This window comes from Callospermophilus lateralis, chromosome 16 (genome assembly GCF_048772815.1).
Source record: "Callospermophilus lateralis isolate mCalLat2 chromosome 16, mCalLat2.hap1, whole genome shotgun sequence".
In the NCBI taxonomy this organism is placed as follows: domain Eukaryota; kingdom Metazoa; phylum Chordata; class Mammalia; order Rodentia; family Sciuridae; genus Callospermophilus; species Callospermophilus lateralis.
This window is the reverse complement of record NC_135320.1, coordinates 66,274,376-66,298,450: the sequence shown is the minus strand read 5'-3', so window position 1 is coordinate 66,298,450 and position 24,075 is coordinate 66,274,376. Positions and strand designations below refer to the sequence as shown.

General features: G+C 32.0%; 1 protein-coding gene across 3 annotated transcripts in view; it reads left to right on the top strand.

The window, feature by feature from the left end:
• Positions 1-24,075, top strand: part of Csmd3 (CUB and Sushi multiple domains 3) — a 1,108,856-nt gene that overhangs the window by 860,382 nt on the left and 224,399 nt on the right. For all 3 annotated transcript variants that reach the window (XM_076835404.2, XM_076835403.2, XM_076835402.2), the window contains 2 exons: positions 2,839-3,033; positions 19,783-19,899. In XM_076835404.2, the coding sequence (XP_076691519.2) occupies positions 2,839-3,033; positions 19,783-19,899 (312 nt within the window). The remainder of the gene's footprint in view (positions 1-2,838; positions 3,034-19,782; positions 19,900-24,075) is intronic.

Genomic DNA, 24,075 nt, shown 5'->3' with positions numbered 1-24,075 from the left:
AAGGTAATTTACACAGAAAGAACATTTATTTCTTACAGTTATGGAGACTTGGGAGTCTAATACTAAGATGCCCACATCTGGCAAAGGCCCTCTTGCTACATCATTCCAGGACAGAAGACATCAGGGTCAGAAAAGATAAGCAAGAGCATCAGCAAGGGAGGAAAAAAGTTGCTTCTATAATATTGTCACTATCCAGATAACTAACTCACTCCAATGACAACTACATTAATATAGTCATGAAGGTAGAGGCAGCATGACATAATCACCTTTTCTTAGGTCCCACCTCACAACACTGTTCCATTGGGGATTAAGTTTCCAACACATTAACTTTGGGATACACATTTAAGCTATGGTGTATCCTTATTTTGAGAAATATTTTCTCTTTATATATCTAGTTTCTTAAAGCTAATAAATTGGTAGTGATGTTTATAACTGTCACATAGAGACAAACATCTCTTATTTTCAAGATAAAATGTGGATCCCTAAAATTAACTGAGAAGACCTAGTGAGTAAAACATGTCCCTTTTGACTTATACTATATACCTTGACTTAAAGGATGTTCTCTTTTTTTTTTTTTTTCTTTTTTGGTACTGGGGATTGAACTCAGGGGCACTCGACCACTGAGCCACATCCCCAGCCCTATTTGTATTTTATTTAGGAACAGGGTCTCACTGAGTTGCTTAGCCCCTTGCTGGATTTTTTTTTTTATTTCAGTATTTTTGGTGTGTAATTGATTGATTCAGAGGATATGGAACTAATGGAAAGAGAAGTGATTTAAGAAGCAATTTTTAGAGTATAATATATGGGATGCAAATTTTGTGAATGTATATATGTATATACTTGTGCTTAAGAAAGGGTTACGTCATTGAGCTTAGATTTAAAACTTGGGAATTGAGGTATCCAACTTCCACACCCTAGCACACTACCTCCCCTCGTGCAGGCCACTCCCTGCCATCTAATCAGTTCTTCATTTTCTCTCCATGCTCACTTTAATTTCTGTTCTTCAGGAAGTTTCCTGAATGCTCCTTTATGTAATGCTCATCAGTTGCAATTATTTATTTAATAAAGTTATTTTTTTAATAGGCTATTAACTCCACAAGGGTCAGGATATCTTGTGTTTAACTATTTGCTAATTTCCAGAGTGAATTAGATCAGATAGTGAGCTCTTAATTATTTGTAAGAAGGAAGGAATGAAAAAAGAAAAGGAAGGAAGTGAACATTTGTCATTCCCCTGATAGTCTATAAAAACAACTTAAATGTCTAATTCCATCATTTCCTTTTTTAGTTAAATTGGGAGAATCATATATAGTGTTCTTCCTAAAGTGTAGCTTCCAGGTCTCTCATGGAATATAAAAGAACCTCAAACTCTTTGCAAACTTTTATGAATGGAAGAAATACATTATTTCTGTTGCAAGTCATCAAAATTTGGTATATTATAATTATGTTTTTTACTAGCCAAACACCAAGAAATTGATTGTTCCATGACTCAGATTCAGAGTTGCACTCATCTCCTGATTTCTCATTAATACAGGATAAATCCTGATGTAGAAAATCATATTTGGTACTATGAATTTATTGTGATGGCCCTTACATTATACACTGATTATTCCTTAAGCAATCTATACTAAAATAATAATAAAAACAATTAAATGGAAATAATCTCAAGCATCATTCAGACCTATTAACATCCTATTCCAAAAAAATGGATGCACTAATCTTCCTATTTCTCTCTCTCTCTCTCTCTCTCTCTCTCTCTCTCTATATATATATATATATATATATATATATATATATATATATTTTTTTTTTTTTCCTAAATGTTCTTAAGTCCCTAGTTTATTTTTAGGTACACAGTTCCCTTTTTGTGAATGGACTTTGTATTTCTATTTGTTTGTTACTGCTAAGCTTTGAAAATACCTGGTATTTGCATAGACTATCTATCGAAAAAGACCATACATTGAATTTTATAAAGGTTGTAAAGGTTAAAATGGGGCTATCTTTTAGAAATGCGGGGAATGACAAGAGGAAATAAGAAGATGCTGGGGATGTGGCTCAAGCGGTAGCGCGCTCGCCTGGTGTGTGTGCGGCCTGGTTTTGATCCTCAGCACCACATACAAAGATGTTGTGTCTGCCGAAAACTAAAAAATCAATATAAAAAAATTCCCTCTCTCTCTCTCTCTCTCTCTCTCTCTCTAAAAAAAAGAAGAAGAAGAAGAACAGTTGCAAAGTAGAGAAACAGAATCCTTTACAGTCCTCCTAATGTGAAATTAACCAAGTGCAATACAAGCAGCAGATACACTTTTAGGTTCAGTAATGTGGCATAGATATGTTATTAAGGGGGAAGATCATTTAAATAAACAAATGTTAGGGGAAGCCCTGCTTTTTTTCCCCAAAGTAATTCATTTCAATATTGATGTATGGATTATAGCATGTAATTATGTATGTTTAACTATGTAGGTTAGATATGAATTTTATATATATATAATTTTTAGTTGTAGTTGGACATAATACCTTTATTTTATTTATTTTTATGTGGTGCTGAGGATCCAACCCAGCACCTCACATGTGTTAGGCAAACACTTTACTGGTGAGCCACATCCCCAGCCCTTAGGTACTAATTTTAATGGGGTAAAAAAACCTGAACAATTTTACTTACTAATCAATGTGAATTATCAGAATTTCAAATATGCTTAAGGTCTACTTTGTACAATGAGCTCTCAGAGATAGAAAAGGTGCTGATGCTTCCCTTGCAGTTTAGAGAAAGGAATGAACATATTCTAAAGGTTTCATAGAAAATATTATTTTAAAGCAATTAATTCTTATCAAAACTATTCACAGCAAAACTCCGGGAGTCCTGCTTTGATCCAGGCAACATAATGAATGGTACCAGACTTGGGATGGATTATAAGTTAGGATCAACAGTCACCTATTACTGTGATGCTGGCTATGTTCTTCAAGGTTATTCGACACTCACCTGTATTATGGGAGATGATGGAAGACCTGGATGGAACAGAGCTCTACCCAGTTGTCATGGTAAGAAACATACTTTTTTTTTTTTCCTGCTGAAAATTGCTCTTAGCCATTTTTTTCCTCTTTCTTTTTCTCTTTCTTTTATTAAAAAGAATCAAGAAATGTTTAAATAAATACCTGTATTTTTTAAAAAATCAACCACTTCACATAAACCTACAAGCATGATATAGGCAATGAAGAGATTTTATTGAGGACTTAAAAATTGAAGTCAATACAAAAATATAGTTTTAGAAAAGTACTTATTTTACCAGGTGTCTCTAAAGCCATGTGCCTATTAACAGTAGGCAAGCTCTTTCAGAACATAGGTGTTATTTCCTGTTGTGTTCATTTGTGTACCTTCAGGACTTAAGAGCTGTGCCTAAAATATTAGGTGTCCAGAAAATACTGGTCAAGCAAATGAAGAGTAAACACACTGAAGTTGGAGTTTCAATAGATTTAGATAAATTCAGTAACTTAAATATTATCAAGAATTGGTGATGAATCTTCATCTGAAATAAGGATATAAAAGAATATACATTTCTCCTAAGAGCTGGGTGTCTAAAGGAGAATTAATACTGCAATATTTAAAAATCATACACTTGTATATAACTTTATATATGGATATAGTGCAAAAGAACATTGTAGGAAGGAGATAAACAGTGATATCATTGTAAAAGTTTACCACAGACACCCTCATCCATTGAATGATCCTAATACATTGTGCAAAACTGACACAGAGATATCATCTAGGGAAGATTTTCCAAATTATGGTAAACAGCAGTGAGTCATAAAATCAACTAACTGTGTCATAATTAATATTTTTACAATAGACATAGAATTGAATCATATAAAATTAAAATTAAATTTAAAATGAAATAAAAAGAGAAAAAATTATAAATCAAAGAACAAGGCAATGACAAATAATCTTTTGTGAAAGTTTTTTCAGTTGCATATACAGTGATAACTAAAAATATCCATATACTCACATGTATACATGTGTACACACATTCACGTGTGTGTTTTTGTGTCTTTGCATTAGGTCATGATATAGCATATATTTCTTATTATGAATTTCAGTAAAAAATCAACAACAACCCTAATTTGATAGTTATAAATGTGGATTTTAAGTGTCTGATATACATGGTAATTTTTCCTAATTGTAAAATATATTCACTCACAGAATTATTTTTGCATGATTTTGATTTACGTGTCACTTAATCTGAGATCATTTTCTCTTATCTCTAAAATGGAGATAAATGAAATTCTTTACTTCAAAATATTATAAGAAATAAAGAAATGGTAGATAGATACTAAATTTTTTCACCAATTATCAGAACAGCTTGTTAATTCTTAACTTGCATTCATGGTTTCATCTATCAAAAGATAAAGAGAATAAAAAGAGAAATAACTATACTGGGCTTAAATCTTCTAAAGAGAAAAATCACTGATAACAGGGAATTAAGGTTTTTTAAAAAATATTTTTTAGTTATAGATGGATGCAATATCTTTATTTCATTTATTCATTTTTTTTATGTGGTGCTGAGGATGGAACCCAGTGCCTCACATGTGCAAGAAAAGCGCTCTATCACTGAGCCACAACCCCAGCCCTATATAACAGGGAATTAAGTTTTAAGGAATATGGGGAAAGGATGATCATATTGTCTTAGAATTTAGAGCCATACAAAAGAAAAATTGCTTTTAGCCAAAAAAACATTCAAAAGTTGAGAAAGCATTTTTCAAAAGTTGCCATTAGTAATCACTTGAAATTTCTTGAAAAATTCCCAGATCCACCTGTGAAATAATCAAAAGTTGTGATGAAGAAACACTAAAGGATACAGAAAACTACATATCAGCAAGATAGTTGTTGGTTACTGGGATCAATGTTAAGTATATGTCTTTCAATGGCAGGTGAGAAAGGCAGAAGCAGGAATCTCATGTGCATTCACTAGAATAAGCCACTTAACAATTCTACTCCTTCCCAGTAGGCCTATATATTGGTAGAAAGGTCAGTTATAGATTTCATATGTCAATTTTGGTATAAATGTACCACTACATATATAAATAATCCTAAAACAAAAAAAGTCATAGATTCAATTCTGCCCAATTTAGTATATTTAATGTTCATTGAAGTCATGTCTATAATCAGTTATTATTTAATAGATTATTGTGAAGATATGGTTGGTAAACAACACATACAAAGGACATAGTCTAGTTTCTGTCAAATATTGAAATATTATCACATTGGAGGTGTGCTTTTCAGTAGAGTTCTAGAATCAGCCAAGTGCCAGAAACATGCTCTGTACTTGACATTGGGTGTTATGTTTTAGTTGAACAAGTGCATTTACGTTATTTTAACAAAAATTAAAAATGATTTATCTGTTAACATATTGAATATACACATTAGCTCAGTCTTAAAAAACCTTTCTTAGGATAATTTTTTTATCATTAGATAATCTAGATATCACTTGAGTTTTAACTAAAATGATAAGATTCTATGGATATTAAACAAAATTTGTTCAATGGATTCCTTAAGTCATTAGAAAGAAGCTTAAGATAAATTTGTGAACACTGAATGATAATTTCTAGTGTTACTGGGGGAAAATATTTGTTTTAAAAATAAATATATTTAATCCCAAGCATTAGTTGGAGGAAAAAAAAAAAAGAAAAAGAAAAAGAAAAGGCCAGGGTCAGCTCTGTGCTCTTATTCAATTATTTATTTAGTATATCTAATCATGAGTTAAACTTACGTAATTTGTAAGATTGTTGGGAAATTATATTAAATAACTAACTATAGCATTTGTTTCTGTGGTTATTATTGTCACACAATAGGTAGAGCTTAATACATTTAGTTTCCTAATCAGCATCATACATATCTAATTGTTTTTCCTCACAGTAATTATATACAGGAATGGCTGACTTTCAGCTATAAAAATGTATTACTTTAAAAGACAACATTAGTGTTTGATACATGTGTAAGAGAGTCAGAAGAATTCCTTGTGCATAAAGACAAATTATTTTAAGATAAATTTTACAGTTTATCTATATAAAATATTTGTATGATTATAAGAAAATACACAAAATGTTTTATTTTTAATGCAGTGGTCATCTGCCTCACACCTATTCTGTGTTTCACTAGAAGCTGATTCTTCTAATAATTTCTATTTGACATTTATGGTCCCATCATGAGTACACATAACATATAAAACTGAATAATAGCTACTGATTTCATGATGTAAAAGATAATTATACCACATCCACAGCTCCTCTCTTCAGTATTCCAGAGTTACATTCTTTTTGGTTATTTTAGCGATTGCTTTTGTCATTTGTTGATATGTTTATTTCTCTATATCTAATTTAATCAATATTTGAGACTTTGGTGGCTGGACCCCTACATATTTTTGTGATCTTATCCTACAATAGGAATCCCAATAAGGTCTCTAAGAATATGGCCAGGAAATTTTGATTGATTAGTAGACTTTGCTTTAAAATACTTAAGTAAGGAGGTGGCTATTACACTGTGAATCCTGAATGCCAAAATAAGGGAAAGATCTTTGTTTGTTTGTTTGTTTTATTTTTGTAGTGCTGGGGGATTGAACCAAGGACCTTGAACTATTTATGTTTTAATGTAAAAGTCAACAGCAACATGATCAGTGTCTGCGAACTCTATGTACACAACTACAGTTTGCTTTTTCTTTGACCATTCTTAGTTTTACTCTAGAAAAGCATAAGCGATGTGAGGTCACGAGCTACATATTCCTGTATACAAACTTCTTTGTAAAGACTTGTTAACTTGAGCTGACCATAAGAATGTACAAAGTTTGACTATTTTTGAAGATACATTTTTATCAATGTTTAGGATTAAGTGTACATTTTAAATCTGGAAAAAAATATTTAAAGAGCTTAAGTTGGACACTAGAAGGTTATATTTGTCAAAAGCAGATCCAAAATGATTGCATCCTGTCATAAGTCCTGCTCAGTGTTGAGGAACCCTAGAGTGTATTTCAGGAGAATGTCACTTTTCTTAAAAGATACCAGAACAGCATATCTGTAACAACATTTTATTTTACAGTTTTAAAAATTTATTAGAAAATACTAATTTTTTTTTAGTTTTTTGCTTGGAAAAGTATTTGCTGAAAATCTGTTTATTTGTTAATTGATATACTGGATTAAAGTAGAAGTCATATCATTTTATCCATAACTTAACTCAATATTAGGTAAAGGCAATAAAACACAAATGGTGACAGATTTCATATATACTTTCACTTCAAGAAAGTCCTCCTCTCAACACTGTTGATTAAATTACTAAGACATACATTTGGCGGGGGAGATGTATTCAAACCATAGCATTTTGTTGAATATTTTACAAACAGAGGCATGACATCAAGAATAAAAGATGAACTTGAAGGTTTTTCACTTATTTTTGACATCCTACTTCATCTTTTCCTTACTATTCTTTATTTATTTCATTTAATGGTTCAGCTAAGCCCTCACTCAAAAACCCAGCTATCTTTTATCCCTTAGCCTCTCTCCTAACTGTTTTTTTCCCTTCCTTTGATCTCTATACAGTACCTGTGGACACAACAGAGTGATCTTTAACATATATACATCAGATTGTATCAGTATTTACTCAAAATCCACCAACGGCTTCTCAAATCATAATAAACCACAAAGATTTATTTTATTTGCCTGTATACAACCCCAGCGTCTTTACTATCTTCTCCCTTTACCACACTCCTTGAATAACACTGACCTCCTTGATGTTTCTTTAATGTACTGGTCATACTTCTGATTCACAGCTTCTACACTTGCTACTCTTGGAATATTTTTATCTCAGGTCTCTGGCTGGCTAGTTTTCTCACATCCTTCAGGCTTTTGCCCACTAACCTTCTTATTAGAAAAACAAAAATTTTTATTTACCTTCCCCAGTTTTCCCAAAGTTTCCAGGATGGAATCAATAGCCATATCTAAAATCGCAACCACATATCCTTGAGACAGAGTGTACTCTGATGTATATGAAGCTCATGTACTTTAGGGCCTCAGAACTTTAAAAGGTAAATCACAGAATTTAAGAGTACTATCCGTAGGAATATATGTGTTTTGTATTGAAAAAAAAAAAAGTTATGGCAGCATCAAGATAAAACCAATATATTGTTCTTTTTAGAAAAAAATATTAAAAAATTATACATTATAGTGGGATTCTCTGTGACATATTTGTTCATGCACATAGCATAAAATTGGTTTCTTTCATTCCCCCATACTTACCCTTTCCTTTCCCTCCTCTCTCATGTACCACCTTTCTCTAATACAACCGTTGGCTTTATTAGCTTATTTCACTTTGCATGATGTTCTATAGTTTCACCCATTTTCCTGTAAATCTATAATTTCATTTTTCTTTATAATTTAGTAAATTCAATTGCATATATGTATGATATAATAAACACATATACAATCATATTTTCTTTATCCATTTATTTTTTGACAGACACTTAGCAGCATAATTCATAATAGCCAAATTATAGAAAAATATGATATTATCAATCCTTTCCATTACAGTAGCATACAGTAACCATTGAATTGATAGGCAATTATAAGACACTAAGAATGAACATACTTGGCCTGTTAAAGAACCACTAGCTTGCAAAATTTCCAAAGAAGTGATCATATGACATGTTCATTGCTTTTTCTTACATTCACTTTCCAAAGTACCACTTATGTTCCTGTAAGTATTAGGCATTAAAACATGAATTCTACATAGTCCTTGTCCTGAGAGAGCTTACAATCTAATGAGATACAGACAGGAAGGTCTATTGTTAACAATATAATAGAATACTATTTTGAATGTAGTGGAGGGGCATCTAACAAGTAACAAAAAGCCTTTGTATCTCAGGGTAACTCCCTAAAGTGGGGAGTTAATATTAATATTATCATTTCAAAACAAGGAAGACAAGACAGAGAGACATTAATTTACTTGTTTGAAGTCACAAGTGCTTAGCAGTCCTATTGTGAATACATTATTTTAGTTACTACCCTACATGTAAGCTGGTTAATTCTGTAAAGGACAGTGTACTGGCCTTTTCCATTTATGGACCCTAAGAGTACAGTAATATTTTAATTGGTGTCTTACTTCATTTTGTACTATTATACTAGAATACTTTAGGTTGAGTAATTATATATATAATTAGTAATTTTATATATATAAAATATCTCTAAAAACATTCGATTTTTGTAGTTCTAGAGTGAAGGAGCCCATATCTGTCAGGGGCCATTTTACTGTATGATTCCCTGCTGAAGGGCAAGTGGGCATGAGAGGCAAAGACAGAGGAGAATGTAAAGGGTCTGAACACATCCTTTATCAGGAACTCACTTCTAAAATAAATAACCTATCACTATGATAAGAGCACTAATCTATTAATGAGGGCAATATCTTATGACCCAATCATTTTATGAAAGTTTCTCCTCTAAACACTGTTGATTAAATTTCTAAGACATTTGGGTGATGTATTCAAACCATAGCAGTTTGTTAAATATTTTACAAACAGAGGCATGGCATCAATAATAAGAGATGAAATTGAAGGTTTTCCACTTATTTTTTGACATCCTACTTCAGACTAAGTATGGGAATTAACATAAATTGCTACAAAAATCTGATATAATTCTTCACCTTAAATGCATTTTTACATTTCATCTCAAAGGCAATTTTGGGCAGAATACTAAGGCCTTAATAAATACATTCTGCCTGTGCTAGCACTGTTCTTTTGAAAATCTATAATACTATTTTCAATACCTTCATTTCATTTGTGCTGATATAAGTCATGGATGATGGAAAAAAAATAACTCAGCCACTGATGACCTCTAAATTTGCTCAACTTACATAAACACAAATATGCTGTGATTAGACTTCCACTAGTCATCTGTCACTGTTCTCTATTTACCGTCCAACTACATGTGGAATGATAAAAGCATTTAAGAGGAGAGCACTCTAATTCTATCAACTGAAAAGAAAAGCTTTGAAACAAACAAACAAACAAAAACCCAAAAATGAAAAGTCCATTTTATAATTATAGCTTTCCCACTGCAGAATACTCTGTAATTAACAAACTCTTATAACCTGTAATTTTAATAAAACCATATTCTTTGTATATGTAAAGAAGTAAATAACTGAGCTTTTATTATCAGGTCTTCTATTTAAATGGATGACTTGCCTAAAATACTTATTTCAAGTGTCTTTGAGATATACAAATATCTTTTGAGATATGAAAAAGTCTGGAGACCCCTTCCGTTATAAATACATATGGAGATTAGTCTAACATACTGAGATATTTAGCATTTGATGTCATTTAAATGTGTGATATAATTAAATCATGTAAATTAAAGATTCATAAAACAGAGGTCCAGAGGTAAATTAATTCTGAGTGTCATCAAATATGTGTGCCTTTTACCAGCACATGGTAAATTAATTCACAGATATAATACACAGATTATGTATCAGAACCATGTTTTATAGTAAAGTATATGTGTTTTGTATTGAAAAAAAGTTACGGCAGCATCAGAATAAAACCTAAGTACATTTCATTTTCATGTAATAGAGGAAAAACTATTATTTAACAGGAAACAAGAAGGAAAGCTAATGTTATTGAGCACCTGCTATTTTCCAGACACTCTTACATACATTATCTCTCCAGTTGGCGTCAAGCATGCTAGTCTAGAGAATCATTAACATTGTTATAAATAAATTCCTGCTGCTATGGATTCTGGAGTATACAATGTAGAAGTATGCAATCTGATTGCAAATCAGCATTTATAATTCAAAATACATTATCATGTAACCACTGTCTTAAGCCTCCTATTTAAACCATGACACAAGATCCCTTATTGTACTAAAATGTCCCCAACTCTCCACTGCCATGTAGTCTATATTTAAGGCAGACCTGACCTGAAATATACCTTCCTAATATATCACCAGTTTTACAGACAAATTGAAAAAAATGTATTCATACAGAAAGCTGAATCATCTCAATGATTCTCTTCTTTTGACTCAGAAAAGTAAAGTACGTAACAGTGACTGTGTCATGGCAAGATTCAATTATATGGAGGTAATAAGACAAGAGATCTAAGGGTAGACAAATCTTATGCTGTGAAACAAAAATCCTACTAGTAGAACTAATTCTACAAAACTTAGAAAACAATTTTAGTATTGAATACACATATCTAGAATACAATAATACATATTCCAGGAAGTCTTCAGATACTTCAAAGACTGTTCAGAATCTCACACTGTACAGCAAAGTAACAGAAAGGAAAATTAAAATTTACCATATTTCCTTGGAGACAAATTGGTGTATCTTATCTCCTGCATACCTCATGTAAAACCTTCAGTTAATTTCAGAAATATGTGTTTACAGTTTTAGTGGTCAAAAGATTGGTGACCTTGCACTATAAAATCAGGAGGTCATGGGCTGGGGTTGTGGCTCAGTGGTAAAGTGCTTGCACTGGGTTAATCCCCAGCAGCACAGTAAAAAAATAAAATAAATAAAATAAAGATGTTTTGTCCATCTACAACTAAAAAAATATTTTTTAAAAAAATCTAATGGTCATGCCTTTTATGCTTTCAAGGAGATATTCTATTAAGAAAGTAGGTTGTTTCCTTTCCTTAGGTTAAATAAAGAAAATTTCCCCAGTTCACATTTATGCTCCTATCAGCAAACATTTCACTCTGAGATTCCTTAGGGGGAGATATGCCTGAGAGAAGAGAAAATAGAGCTCTCTGTGTAACAAGAGAATTTGGTCCCTAATCTCAAAACACAAATCTTGTGAATTAGAGGGAAGAAGAATTAGTGAATAAAGCCAAACCATATTTAGGCTGTGTTTCTAAATGGTCTCAAGCCTAAGTTCCAAACTGAATTTTAGAATCTTTCTTATTCAGATGTATTCTCTTAGTAAGAAAAAAGAATAAGAATGAAGGGGTCCTCCAACACAACTATTACTTTCCAGATCTTCTTGGATCAAAACAACAATCTCTTTAAAAAATTATTTTGGCGAGAATGAAAAAAGAATGACAAAAAGAAATAAAGGTGGTCTGGGACTGGGAGTACTATAAATAGTAGGGGGTTCTAAACTCTTTCTACACACTGAAAAACCTATGGATTTCTTATTACAATTAACTTTTTAAGTGAAGAAAAAAAAAAGCACATAGGCTTAAAAAGGATAGCAGTTATATTCATAGATAAAGATCTAGTTAGAGAAAGTACATGAAAACTATAATTTAAAAAATACATGTTTGATGCATGTGCTTCTTAATTAGTGTATTAAATCGGAAATTCTAGCAGCAGGCCTAATAACTACTGCAATTTTCAGTAATGATGAGCATAAAATATTTCAAGGCATCTACAACTATTATGTTAATCTAAAAATACCTGTGGTTTATATTGGTGACAAACTCCCCATTACTTATAATACTACTGTCCTTTGTGGCTTCTATTGATAAGTAAAGGGAATGTTAAAATTCATTCAGGAAAAATATTCAGTTAAGATTTAGAGAACATATAGATATTTTTTTTCCCATCAATTTCACAGAACAAGGAAAAGAGCACTTGAATTATAAGGATATGAAGACTTTGGCCAGATTATACTTCCTTTTTCTAGTAGTGTTGGCTCTTGTTTTCTCCGTGACTTCTAAAGGACAAAGAATGCAAAGAAGTAGAAGGCTGCATCCATGATAACTCAACAGCCACGCAGTGACCTCTGTGCCTTGAGAGAAAGCTGAGTGGAAGTAGTGGCTTCTTCTTCCTCTGGGATGGAGCATAGAACTCTATTCTTGATCCTTACAGAAAATGAAGAGGGAAAAATAAAAGCCATGAGCTACTCCTACTGTGGTGTGGTGGTGCCCTGAATAGGGTCATATAAACATTTCTACCTCTCTCATCCATCCCCCAACCCCAAAGGTGGCAGATTGTGAACATTCTTCCTATCACTTTTTGTAAGCTTTGTACCTTCCTGGGATTGATGAGGTTAGTTCATCTTCCTAAGTCCCTAGGAAAGCCTCATTATAAAGACAAGGAAAATTCTGGAATAGGTCAGGACAGTTCTTTAATTCATTTTACCTAAGCTTATATTATACACCTGATCTGACAGATAATTTCTGTTCCAGTTCCAGTGTATATTTCTTCCTCTTCCAAAGGTACTCAACCAGTAAATAGGGAAGCTGGAATTTAAATCAAAACCTCTATTTTTCCTAACCTTACATATAATTATTGGAAATCTATATTGAGACACTAGTATGCTAGAATAAGAGGTTCAAATGGTGTGCAAAAGACATGGAAACTATGACTTAATAGATCCTGTAGACTAGAAAGACACAGGCATTGATCAAAGAGCCATACAAATAAATACATAATTACAAACTGTAATCCTTGCCCTGAAAATATTTGATGAAATGGTGTATATTAGGGACTTTTGAATAATTCTGGAATTCAAGGAAGACTTTCCTGAGGAAAAGATGTTTGATATTTAGTAGGAGTTAAATTACTACACAAGGGTTTTTTTTTCCTTATCTAACATCATTTTTATGCTAACATATCGATTGTTTTAAATGGTTTTTTTTAATAATTATAAAAACAGACTGTTACTAAGGAGCAGTGACTCAAAGAAATAACTAAGTGATTAAAGGAATTTTAGTTTCAAAACACCAATAATTCAACTTAAACCATTTTAAATAATTGCCTTCCCATGGATGGTTTATTGAATAATCACAGATTAGTGACTACCAGGGTATTGGAAGTAAAGGAAATGAAGTGAAAGCTCATGGGTACTGGAATTATCTGAGGGATGATGAAAACGATATGAAATTAGATACTGTGTTGGTTATATAACTAGTTAGTATGCTAATACCACTTGGCTTTATGCTTTTAAAAGGTGAATTTTATGCAATGAGAATTATATATTAATTATAAGCATAAAGTAAAATATGAATGGCTATGTATCATAGATCACACACTCAAAACTTGTTATTTGCTAACAGACTTTGTATATGTGACTATTACAGATCTATCCAGCCAACGTAGGTATTTACAGCCCTTCACTATAAACTTTTCTTTCTCTGAGATCATGCTCTCTGATGAAGATTTGGCTCAGAAAATACTGAGGGATGAAGGTTATGCCTGCCTAGACAGCAAAATCAATGAATGAGTCCAAGCAAGCAGTGAGGTGACAGATGTAGAAGCTCACATACAACTAAGTTGACTTCTTGAGTCATTGAAATGTTTTATGAGACATTTATTGCCAGAGTATGATGACATTTTTTAGTATCAAAATGTGTGAAATTATAACAGAATTAATTCATAAGGAATGGAGAATGATTTTGCTTTTTTTAATTTTGGGGGGGGGGAAATGAGGTGATAGAGAACTCATAGCAATACTATTCTTACATTTTTTCCTAAATAAGTAAATATGAATGTATTGAAAATAATGCAAAGTAAAATGAAAATTAAATAAGATACTTAGTATAATGGTTTATAAATTAAAGTAGTATTAACTACCATTATGATAAAATAATATTGGAGGCTTATCATCTAAGGCAGATAAGCAAAATGAAGTACTTATGCTTATATAGAAGACATAATCAGGAGCATAAAAGGAATGGCTGGATAGTTAGTTATTTTCACTAAGCTCAAGGTTTTGAACACAGAAGAAAAAGAGTAGTAATTTTGATCTCAAAATCAATACTGGTAATAATAGCTGTCTACATTCAATTTACTATCAGACAGTTTAAGGATCAGGAAAGGCTTTGCCTTTAAAAAATGCTCCATGGTAGATATAACTTTCAAACACATTCTTTACTAGGATTTATGATTTGTGACATTAAATCAGGTTATATCAGGGCATAAGTAATTTACTAGATGCATACCAGCAGTTTTGTAAGGTACAGCAGTTCTTTTGAACTGAAGGAGCCACAGGTCATATCTAGTAAATTATTGATTTAATATACCACATTACTCTTTTGTGACCTACAAGAAGTTATCACTTTTAGAAGTACCTCAGTTGCTTTCTGAGAATAATTTATACATTATATAATAATTTTCAATGTGGTATATATTTGATAATAAATTATACATTACAGGGGTGAAGAGAGAGATATAGAATTGTAAGTAGCTTAAGGGTTTGTGGCATGTATTATAAAGTTTCTAAGACATTCAAGTAGTATCTCTTCCATATAAATGGTTTGATAGTCTTCTCTTTCACTCAGTGCTAATGCACCGTTTGTTCTTACTTGCCTTCAGTCCTCCTCCTCCTACATTCCACACCCATATCCCTGTTCAAACTACAAGTAGAAAGTCATTTTCCTCAGATGACTAGAAACCGTAAATCCTCATTCCATCTCATGCTCTGATTTCTCTGGAACTAAGACATCTATCAACTGTTTCAGTGCATGCATAATTTAGGAGTAAAACAATCATAGATACAGTTTAATTGGATCATGGATGAATTTTACTTATACAAATCAAATCATACAAATTCATTCAAAATAGAATTTTTAAAAAACTAAACAGAGAACAAGGAAAATACTAAAAACAATAAGCTATAGGTGATTTCAATCACTCAAAGAGGATATGCCTCAGACTGGTAAAATGTTAACATGGATTTGCTACTGTGAATTAGAGTAGCAAATCAAGAGAGAATGTATTGGATACTGCATGAAATTTAAGTGATTTATCTAGGGTAACTTCAACTCAATCAAACATTTGTATTATATGTTAACTGGAACATTATTTTATATTACTCTGATCTTACAATCATAGTTCATTTAACCATCAAAGAGACATTTATAGAGAACCTACTTTGTTCTAAAAAGGAGGGAGAAAACGTGAAGTTTGTGTGTTAGAAAAATCAGTAGCAGTGATACGGAATTTTGGTGATGAGTAATGCTAGGAGCTTACTAGAAGAGTCCACAAAGAAAACTGTTGGGAGATGACAGATAAAGAGGCAGCAAAGATAATGAAAAGCTAATATTCTACCTGAGAGCATAAACAGTAGAACTGTGATTGGACCCTTAGGGAGAGAGAATAAACAATAACAGCATTTTATAAGAAGGCTGGGTTTGACATTTTAAATATCTAAAATAATTTGGCTCTATATGCATTCATTAAATACAGTTCTTTGTCACAAAATCATGATTAATTATTATCAATTACACAAACATTAGAATTATTTCCAAAATGGTAACGCAATTTGGAATCATCGATTTGGTGTCTTGCAAAGTGTCTTCTGGGTATCATTTGTGCTGAGATGTTGCATGGAAAGAGAACGTTCCATGGTCAAACATGTTATGAGAAAGCATGACCTTCCCCAAACCTTATTAATGTACCCAGTCATAAAAAAAAAAGAACAGTATTTTTTTAACCCTTGTATTTCCTACACTTACATAAACAGAATTATGTCTTCTCATAATTTATATGTTCTACAATATGCTATTAAAATATAGATTTGTGTACCACATGTTATATCAAGAGCATGTGAGTTATCATGTTTAACATGTTATAAAGCATATACGCTGTTTAGAGAAAATTGCTGCCAGTTTGACATAGGAGCCAAATGTATAGGTGGTATATATCAAAAAGCAAAAATAAGAGTAGAGTTCAAAGTTTGGGATTGCTTTTACCTCCAATTTTTGTTAAGATCAAAAAATATAAAGGCTGGTCTCTTATAGCCACTAAGGTGGAATAAAATAGAAAGTGAAAGTATGAAAAGCTATTGGAGACCAATGTTAGGACAATCAGTAAAGTTGGCCGGGAACAATCATTTTTCCATTTTTATTTAATAAACATAAAAGATTATAAAAGATCTCTGATCATAATTTACCTTTATTTATGTTAATCACATACTGTACAATTATCATCGATCACTAAATAATATTCTGTATCATTAACTATAAATTTGTACATGCTGTAGGCACTGATCAGAATAGAAAATTAAGGTTACCAATACAAATAACAGAATATGACATGATATTACCATACTGACATGTGATTAAGCTGCAATCTCACATATATTCATGGTTAAAAAAAATCTTCATATTTATAAATGAGATTTTTAGTAACAGCTGTCCTAAATGTCAATTATGCAATATATAATATATGAAACAAATCAAAGGTGACAGACACATACTAATGTGTGATGGCTGAATGTTCATGACTAAGTCACAGTGCTGCACTTGAATTAGACACTCTCATTTCTATTCATACTTTCTAAATATAAAAATAAGAGTTTTTGTCATTACATTCAAAGTATTATAATTTTAATTTTGGAGCACCTTAAAACCAGAAAGAAAGTTGGCATTAAACACATTACTCATTCTTGAATGATTCTCTCATCAGTAGCATTATCAGTTGAATAAAGTTATCAGTGATGAAATAAGAATACACCTGACTACTTTAATCTCAAACAATAAAGAGTGATGAGAGTGAAGCATCTTTGGTTATTATCATCACTGTCAAATTGTTGTTTCTGGAAGTTCTAAGTTTAGAATGTTTAATTCTAAGTAGTTAATACCCTTTTATTTAACATTAACAACAACAAATAAAAAGGCAGAATATTCATTAGCCACCCTACTGAATACAATAGGTTTGTGTTTAAATATTGCTATATTTTTAAACTTTCAAGAGGACTCCATTAAAAGTATTGATTTTTTTCAAACTGTTGCAACTCTCCCTGAGGCACCTAATAAACTACCACATTGAAAACTTGTTAAAGAAAAATGGTTAAGAATGTATTCAGAGGTAGTACACGTTCTAGTATGTACAAGACCCTTACAAAAAAAAAAAAAAAAAAATCAAGCTTTACCTTCAATGAATTCCTAATTCCAGCTACTTATAGATAGAAGGAGGAGGATCACAAGTTTGAAGTCAGCCTGCAAAGTTCAGCAAAACCCTGTCTCAAATTTTTGACAAAAGGTTGGGAATATAATTCAGTGCTAAAGTAGTTACCTACTACTTTATGTGCAAAGAATGTGCAAAGCCATGGATCCAATCTCCAATACCAAAAAAATAATAATAATAAAATTAAAACAAAGCTAATAATTCTATTTGTGCTCCTGATCTTATCTCTAGGCCAATGCTCTGGTTTTGCCTTTGCAAACCACCCCCTACCAATCCTTTCATTATCTTCCCAGTTGAAGATTCTGGTTTGTTTTTATATTTCTTTATATACCACTTACTCATTATCATATTCTAATCTAGCTTCTACTCTTCTAATCTAGTTCAAAAGGTCTAGTCCAAAAGTTTACAAACTTTTTCTGTAAATAATTTTGGGATTTACTTACCAGTCTCTGTTGCATATCCTACTGTAGTTTTATTTTGTCTTTAACTCTAAAAATAAAAAAAAATAAAAATATTTTCTCAAGTCCATGAACTTCATTTGGCCCACTGACAATAATTTGCAGAAAGCTGTTCAATATGATACTACTCTTGACACCAAAATCTCCTTTTGGTGTTTGAATGGAATAATAAATGATACTGTTCTTCCTGCACAAGTTCAAAGCCAAAAAGATATCAAATCATTAACTTTAATATTGATAAAAGTTGAGACTAACAGCAAACTTTCTAAAACCTGATTTTGGCAACTACAGCCCTACCCTCCAAGGACATACAACAAAAACCTACAATGTGGGTGACCAGGCTGGTAGATAACACACTATAGGCAGGATGACTATGAACAAGAAGAAGTAGAAGTTCCTTTCCAGGGCCCACCATTCATTCTAATAACGAGCCAGGGCCAGGGCCAGCCAAAACACATTTAAGAAAATCCCTCTACACAGAAATCACAGGCTTAGGAAAGATGCATCCAGCTCTCTTATGTTCCAGATGCCTAGTCAACAAAGACTCCTTTTCCATTTATTAACTGTTTTGCAATATCTAACCTCTTGAATTTGAACTCTTTTTTTTCGCCCCCTTCAGTGAAAGTTTCTTGTACTTTGGCTTCTGAGAGACTTTCTCTGTAGCTACCCTTTCTTTACCTAATTCTAGATCTTTGGTGCTTTGCAGAACCTCTTCTTTAACCATATTTTCTCATTCTCCAACTATTTTGAGTGATCTCATTCACTTAAAGAATATCATAGATACATAAATCTCCATTAGTAGATCAGGTCTCTTTCTGAGTTTCAGATGTATGAATCCTAATACATCTCCTGACTTACGAATAACAGGACCACTTTCTTACAATTGTCTGGAAACATCAGTATCACCCTCATCCTTTTTTTATGAATATAAGACATTTGGGCCTGAGGTAGAAAATAAGTCTGTCCCAAGGAACCATCAACAACTCCTTTGATTTCTAGGTAAATTATATAAACAGAAAAGATTGGAGCAAAAATGGGTGAAAGTATTTATAAAATTATCACTTCCCATGTATGAAATGCTTAATTTGACAGCAGCATAATCTTGCTTGAATTTGAGTAGGGGTTCACGATTTGGCTGCAAGTATATGATTTATGAAATGCTGATTTTTGCACTCTTATATATGAAAGGATGGCTACTCTTTAGAGAAAAACATTATAATATTTGATATTACTTTGCTATGGAGAAGAGTAAATTGAATACTTACAAAGTTTTATATATGCAGAATTTTACCACTTTTAAAATATTTGACACTGGAGGAATCTATTAAAAGATGAAAATAATTTTTACCTCTTAAAATCTAGTAGCCATATTTTTATATCAAGAACACATTTATATTACAATTTTTTAATCTTCTCAAAATATTTTTTTGATTTTTATTTCTTAGCACCCTGCGGAAGTCGTTCAACAGGTTCAGAAGGCACTGTTCTATCCCCAAACTATCCAAAAAATTACAGTGTGGGACACAACTGTGTTTATTCTATAGCAGTTCCCAAGGAGTTTGGTAAGTAAGATTCATATCACCATGTGGTATTTCATTCCAGACAGACTTTATTTTTTACCACATTATTTTTAAAATGATAATAATGATGAAGAAACTATCAACTATTCATAAAGCATTTTACAATTTTTTATAGATTGTAGCTATGTAATCATAAAATTGAGGTCATTTTATTAAAATTGAATTAATGGTCAAGTATACAGGTGAACAACAATACAAAAATGAAAACAGGATTGTTTTTAATTTTTAAAAATAAGCACATCCAGTAACCTTGCAAGTGCCTTCATATTGGAATTATATAAAATAGGACATTACCAAAGCACAAAGAAATGTCAGATTTTCAAAATATGCATAAAGTCAAATATACAAACTACTACAGCAGTAACAAAAAATGTTTATAAAACAACCATATGCCAGTCCTACAGTTTATTATCACATTTCCAGAAAGAAGATACTTTGTTTTCAAGTATCTAATTTCTGGGACAGCAATGAATAAAAAAAAGACAACAAAGGACATTTTAGCTCATCCTGTCAACCTGACAATCTGTTCTCCATTGGCACTAGGAAGACAATGTGTCCTTTGTTGCCTTCACATCTTCCTGATCACAAGTCTTAGAAGTCACCTCTCTGGCTTCTAGAGGTTTTGGATCTGAGATCCAGCTGGATCTATCCCAGTTTAAGCTCTGTTCATGGATGAATAGGCAAGGGAAATTTAGTGAGCAGTAAAGTATGGGGAAGAGACTGAAAGTGCATAAACTTCTAGAATTTAGATTTACAGCATGTGCTTGATGGTAAAGGATTTGTTATAGCTGTCATGAATGTCTGGGTCTGGATGACTCAGTGTTTTTGCAGAAGGACATGGATTTTATCATTAAAGATTGGGGGATAACATCTTGACTTAACATTTCTGCTGCCAAAATATATAATAAGCTGATGTTCCCAGTCCATTTTCTTAAAACCAGATACTACTATGTATCCTCTTTTTCTTCCCTTTGAATCAAGTTCAAGATCCTCAACAAAATTGAGAGCACCATCTTCAAAGTGAAGTATCAAACCTTTCATTTTAGCATTGAAATAGAGCGCCATTGCTTGTGTTAGCTAGGTATCTGTTTCTGCATTGTATGTAGTATTTCCTTCCCCTGGCATATTGATCAGTGGAATCAGAATTGAGCTGTTTGATAATGAAGGGAATGACAGTTTAGAAAGAAAAATATCATCCTCTTATTTGTGTTTATTTTTTGCCTTTTGTGCTCAAGATAGTTTTCCCATTGTTAGAGCAGCACCTGGTCACCAGATGCCAAAAATGTTACATGACTGCTGAAAGAATCCTAGCAGTGTTGTCCAAAAAACTACTTGATTCCATTATGTGTTCCATTATACTCTCTTTTAGGGATGCTATGTGGCTAAAAGAATGAGAAAGAGGAATATTATTTTATTTCTTGACACACAGACATGCTGGTCATCCTGAAGATATTTGACAATTGCCTGTGTATGCTGGAAAAGAGAAAGGAGAAGTTATAATTAAAATAAAAGTAAATTAATAGATTCCTAAATAATGGAATCTTCATTTTGGAGAGTTAAATTAGATTTAATTCTATTAATATAAAATATAATACTATGTTGAAACAGAAATGTGTGGTTTTTAAACTTCCTTTTTTAACAAGTCTGTTCATGGATAAAACAGTGTACTTTGGTTTACTATTAAGGAAAATGATTTTATTTTTCAAGCATTGCATTATTTTTTTCTTAAAACTGCATGTGAAAGTATATGCTAGATCCTAATTTCAGCCCTGTTATATATTTGCTATCTGTCTTTAGACAAGTTATATAGGGTTACTGAGACTCAGTCTTGGTGAAATGGGGATCATGTGTCAACAGAGAAGTTATTGCAAACAGTAAATTAGATTGTCTATCAGAAATGAATCTCATCTTTTCCATGTAAGGTATCATTGAGTTTAAGAATGCTAGGTTTGGAGTCAGATTTCTGGGCTCAGGTTCAACTCAACATCTTACTCTTTTTTATTGGACAAATTACATCATCGGCCAAAGTCTTACTTTTCCTATCCCTAAAATAATGGTGACAAATGCCACCTCATGGGATTATTTCATAATGAAATAATATGTGTGTGAATGATTAGCACTATAATACATAGTATACACAGATGTACATAGAAACACATTTTTCTTTGTGTTCTCACTCACATTGAATGTCTTTAACTGACTCCTATTGTATAAAACATATGAAATAAAATGACCTAGATTATCCTGGAATAGGACTTTAAAAGTATTATAGCTAAAATTGAGACATTAATTTATATTATTTAGCTAAAGCATAAGAAATTAAAGCATGGGGTCTTGGGTTGTGGCTCAGTGGTAGAGTGCTTTCCTAGCACGTGTGAGGCCCTAGGTTCAATCCTCAGCACCACATAAAAAGGAATAAATAAAATAAGTGTTTTAAAAAAAGAAGTTAAAACATGGAAACAAATATTTTGGATTCATTTCACCAGTGAATATTAAATCATGCAATCCTTAATAATTTTCTGGGAGTGGTGTAGTAGAATTAAATAAATTCTGATCATTGACTTCTTCTTATTCTTACCTTTACCTCTTTGATGTGAGATGATCAAGAAATAGTGAGTGGGTTTCTATAAATCAAATTCCTGATTTGCTTCTGCTTCCTCTTATTTTCATTTGCAATAATTTCCTGCTAATGCACATTGAGCTATATCTTCTGACTTTTAGGTATCACTTTAACACATATAATTCTCATCTTTTCTACTTTCCTGTTTTTAATCTCAAATTGTGATCATTCCTTCCTTTAGACCTGTTATATGTAGATAATCTTAAAATTGAGTTTTTATTCCTTTAGTACAATATATGTCAAATACACTCAGTTCATTCATTAACATTACATTTTGAACAGGTGTTAAGATTCTAAGATAGTTATGCAAGTAGAAAATCATATATAATCAACATTACCAATGAAAATATTTTATATTACTCATGAGAGATCATCTCATGATTTTGCATAAGCCATATTGTCTTTTAGAAAGTCTGATAGGATGTTTTTCTTCCAATGAAAGAACGGATGACAGTTTCTTCAGATAATGTCATATAAGCTGGTTGTGATTCTTAAGGGTGATGTGGCTTCAGATTAGGTTCATTTATGTATTTTTACCTGGTGTAGAATTGAATTCATATAATTTCAATGTGTACACAATGTGACAGTACCGATCGATGGAGTGTGAATGGTGTCCTCAATTCCTTTTGTTTTTGTGGATAAGAGACTTGTCAATTTATAATATTTTTGTGAGCATGATTAGATTTCATTTAGACTTCAGATATTAGAGTTGGTTGAGCAATATTTATCCTATATGATTCTGGTTGTTTTATATCCTTAAAAATAACAGTTTTGGATCAATTGGATAGCATTCATTAATAATGTACTCTCTTCTATAGTATCAAACTATTTCACTTGATTGTTCTGATTTTAAAAATCCTAGTTTACCTATCAATAAAATAAGTTTAATTGTCCTTCATCTTCTAATTTTTAATCATGAATTATTTTCCCATGGGATTTTGTTGCTTAAATACTTATGCATTTTTTTTTGAATGCCAAAAGCATGGAAACCAGATTTTATTTCAAATTTGTTATAGATAAGTTTTTTACAGTGTAAGAGAATTTTTGACATTGTCAGGGAGAAAAAAATTATTAATAACTCATACTTAGAGCATTGAGGCCTAAATCAGATTTCAAATATGTTGGAATTATTAAAACTGGGGGGAAAATGTCATGGATGTCTACTAATCTTTACTAAAAATAAACAAACAAACAAAACCAGAATAGCTGAAGTTGAGATTATTTTTGCTTTGATGATGTTCTCTTGGAATAGAAGATACTGAAATATATATATATATTTATGTGATAGAGATTGAACACGTGGGCCTTTAACCACTGAGCCATGGACCCAATCCTTTTTAATATTTTATTTAGAGACAGGGTCTCACTGAGTTGCTCAGGTTCTCACTGAGTTGCTCAGGTTCTCGCTAACTTGCTGAGGCTGGCTTTGAACTCATGATCCTCCTGTCTCAGCTCCCCTCAAGCTGCTGGCATTAAAGGCATGCACCACTGCACCTAACCGAAGTATTTATCTTAAAGCCAAATGAAAAAGACGTTGA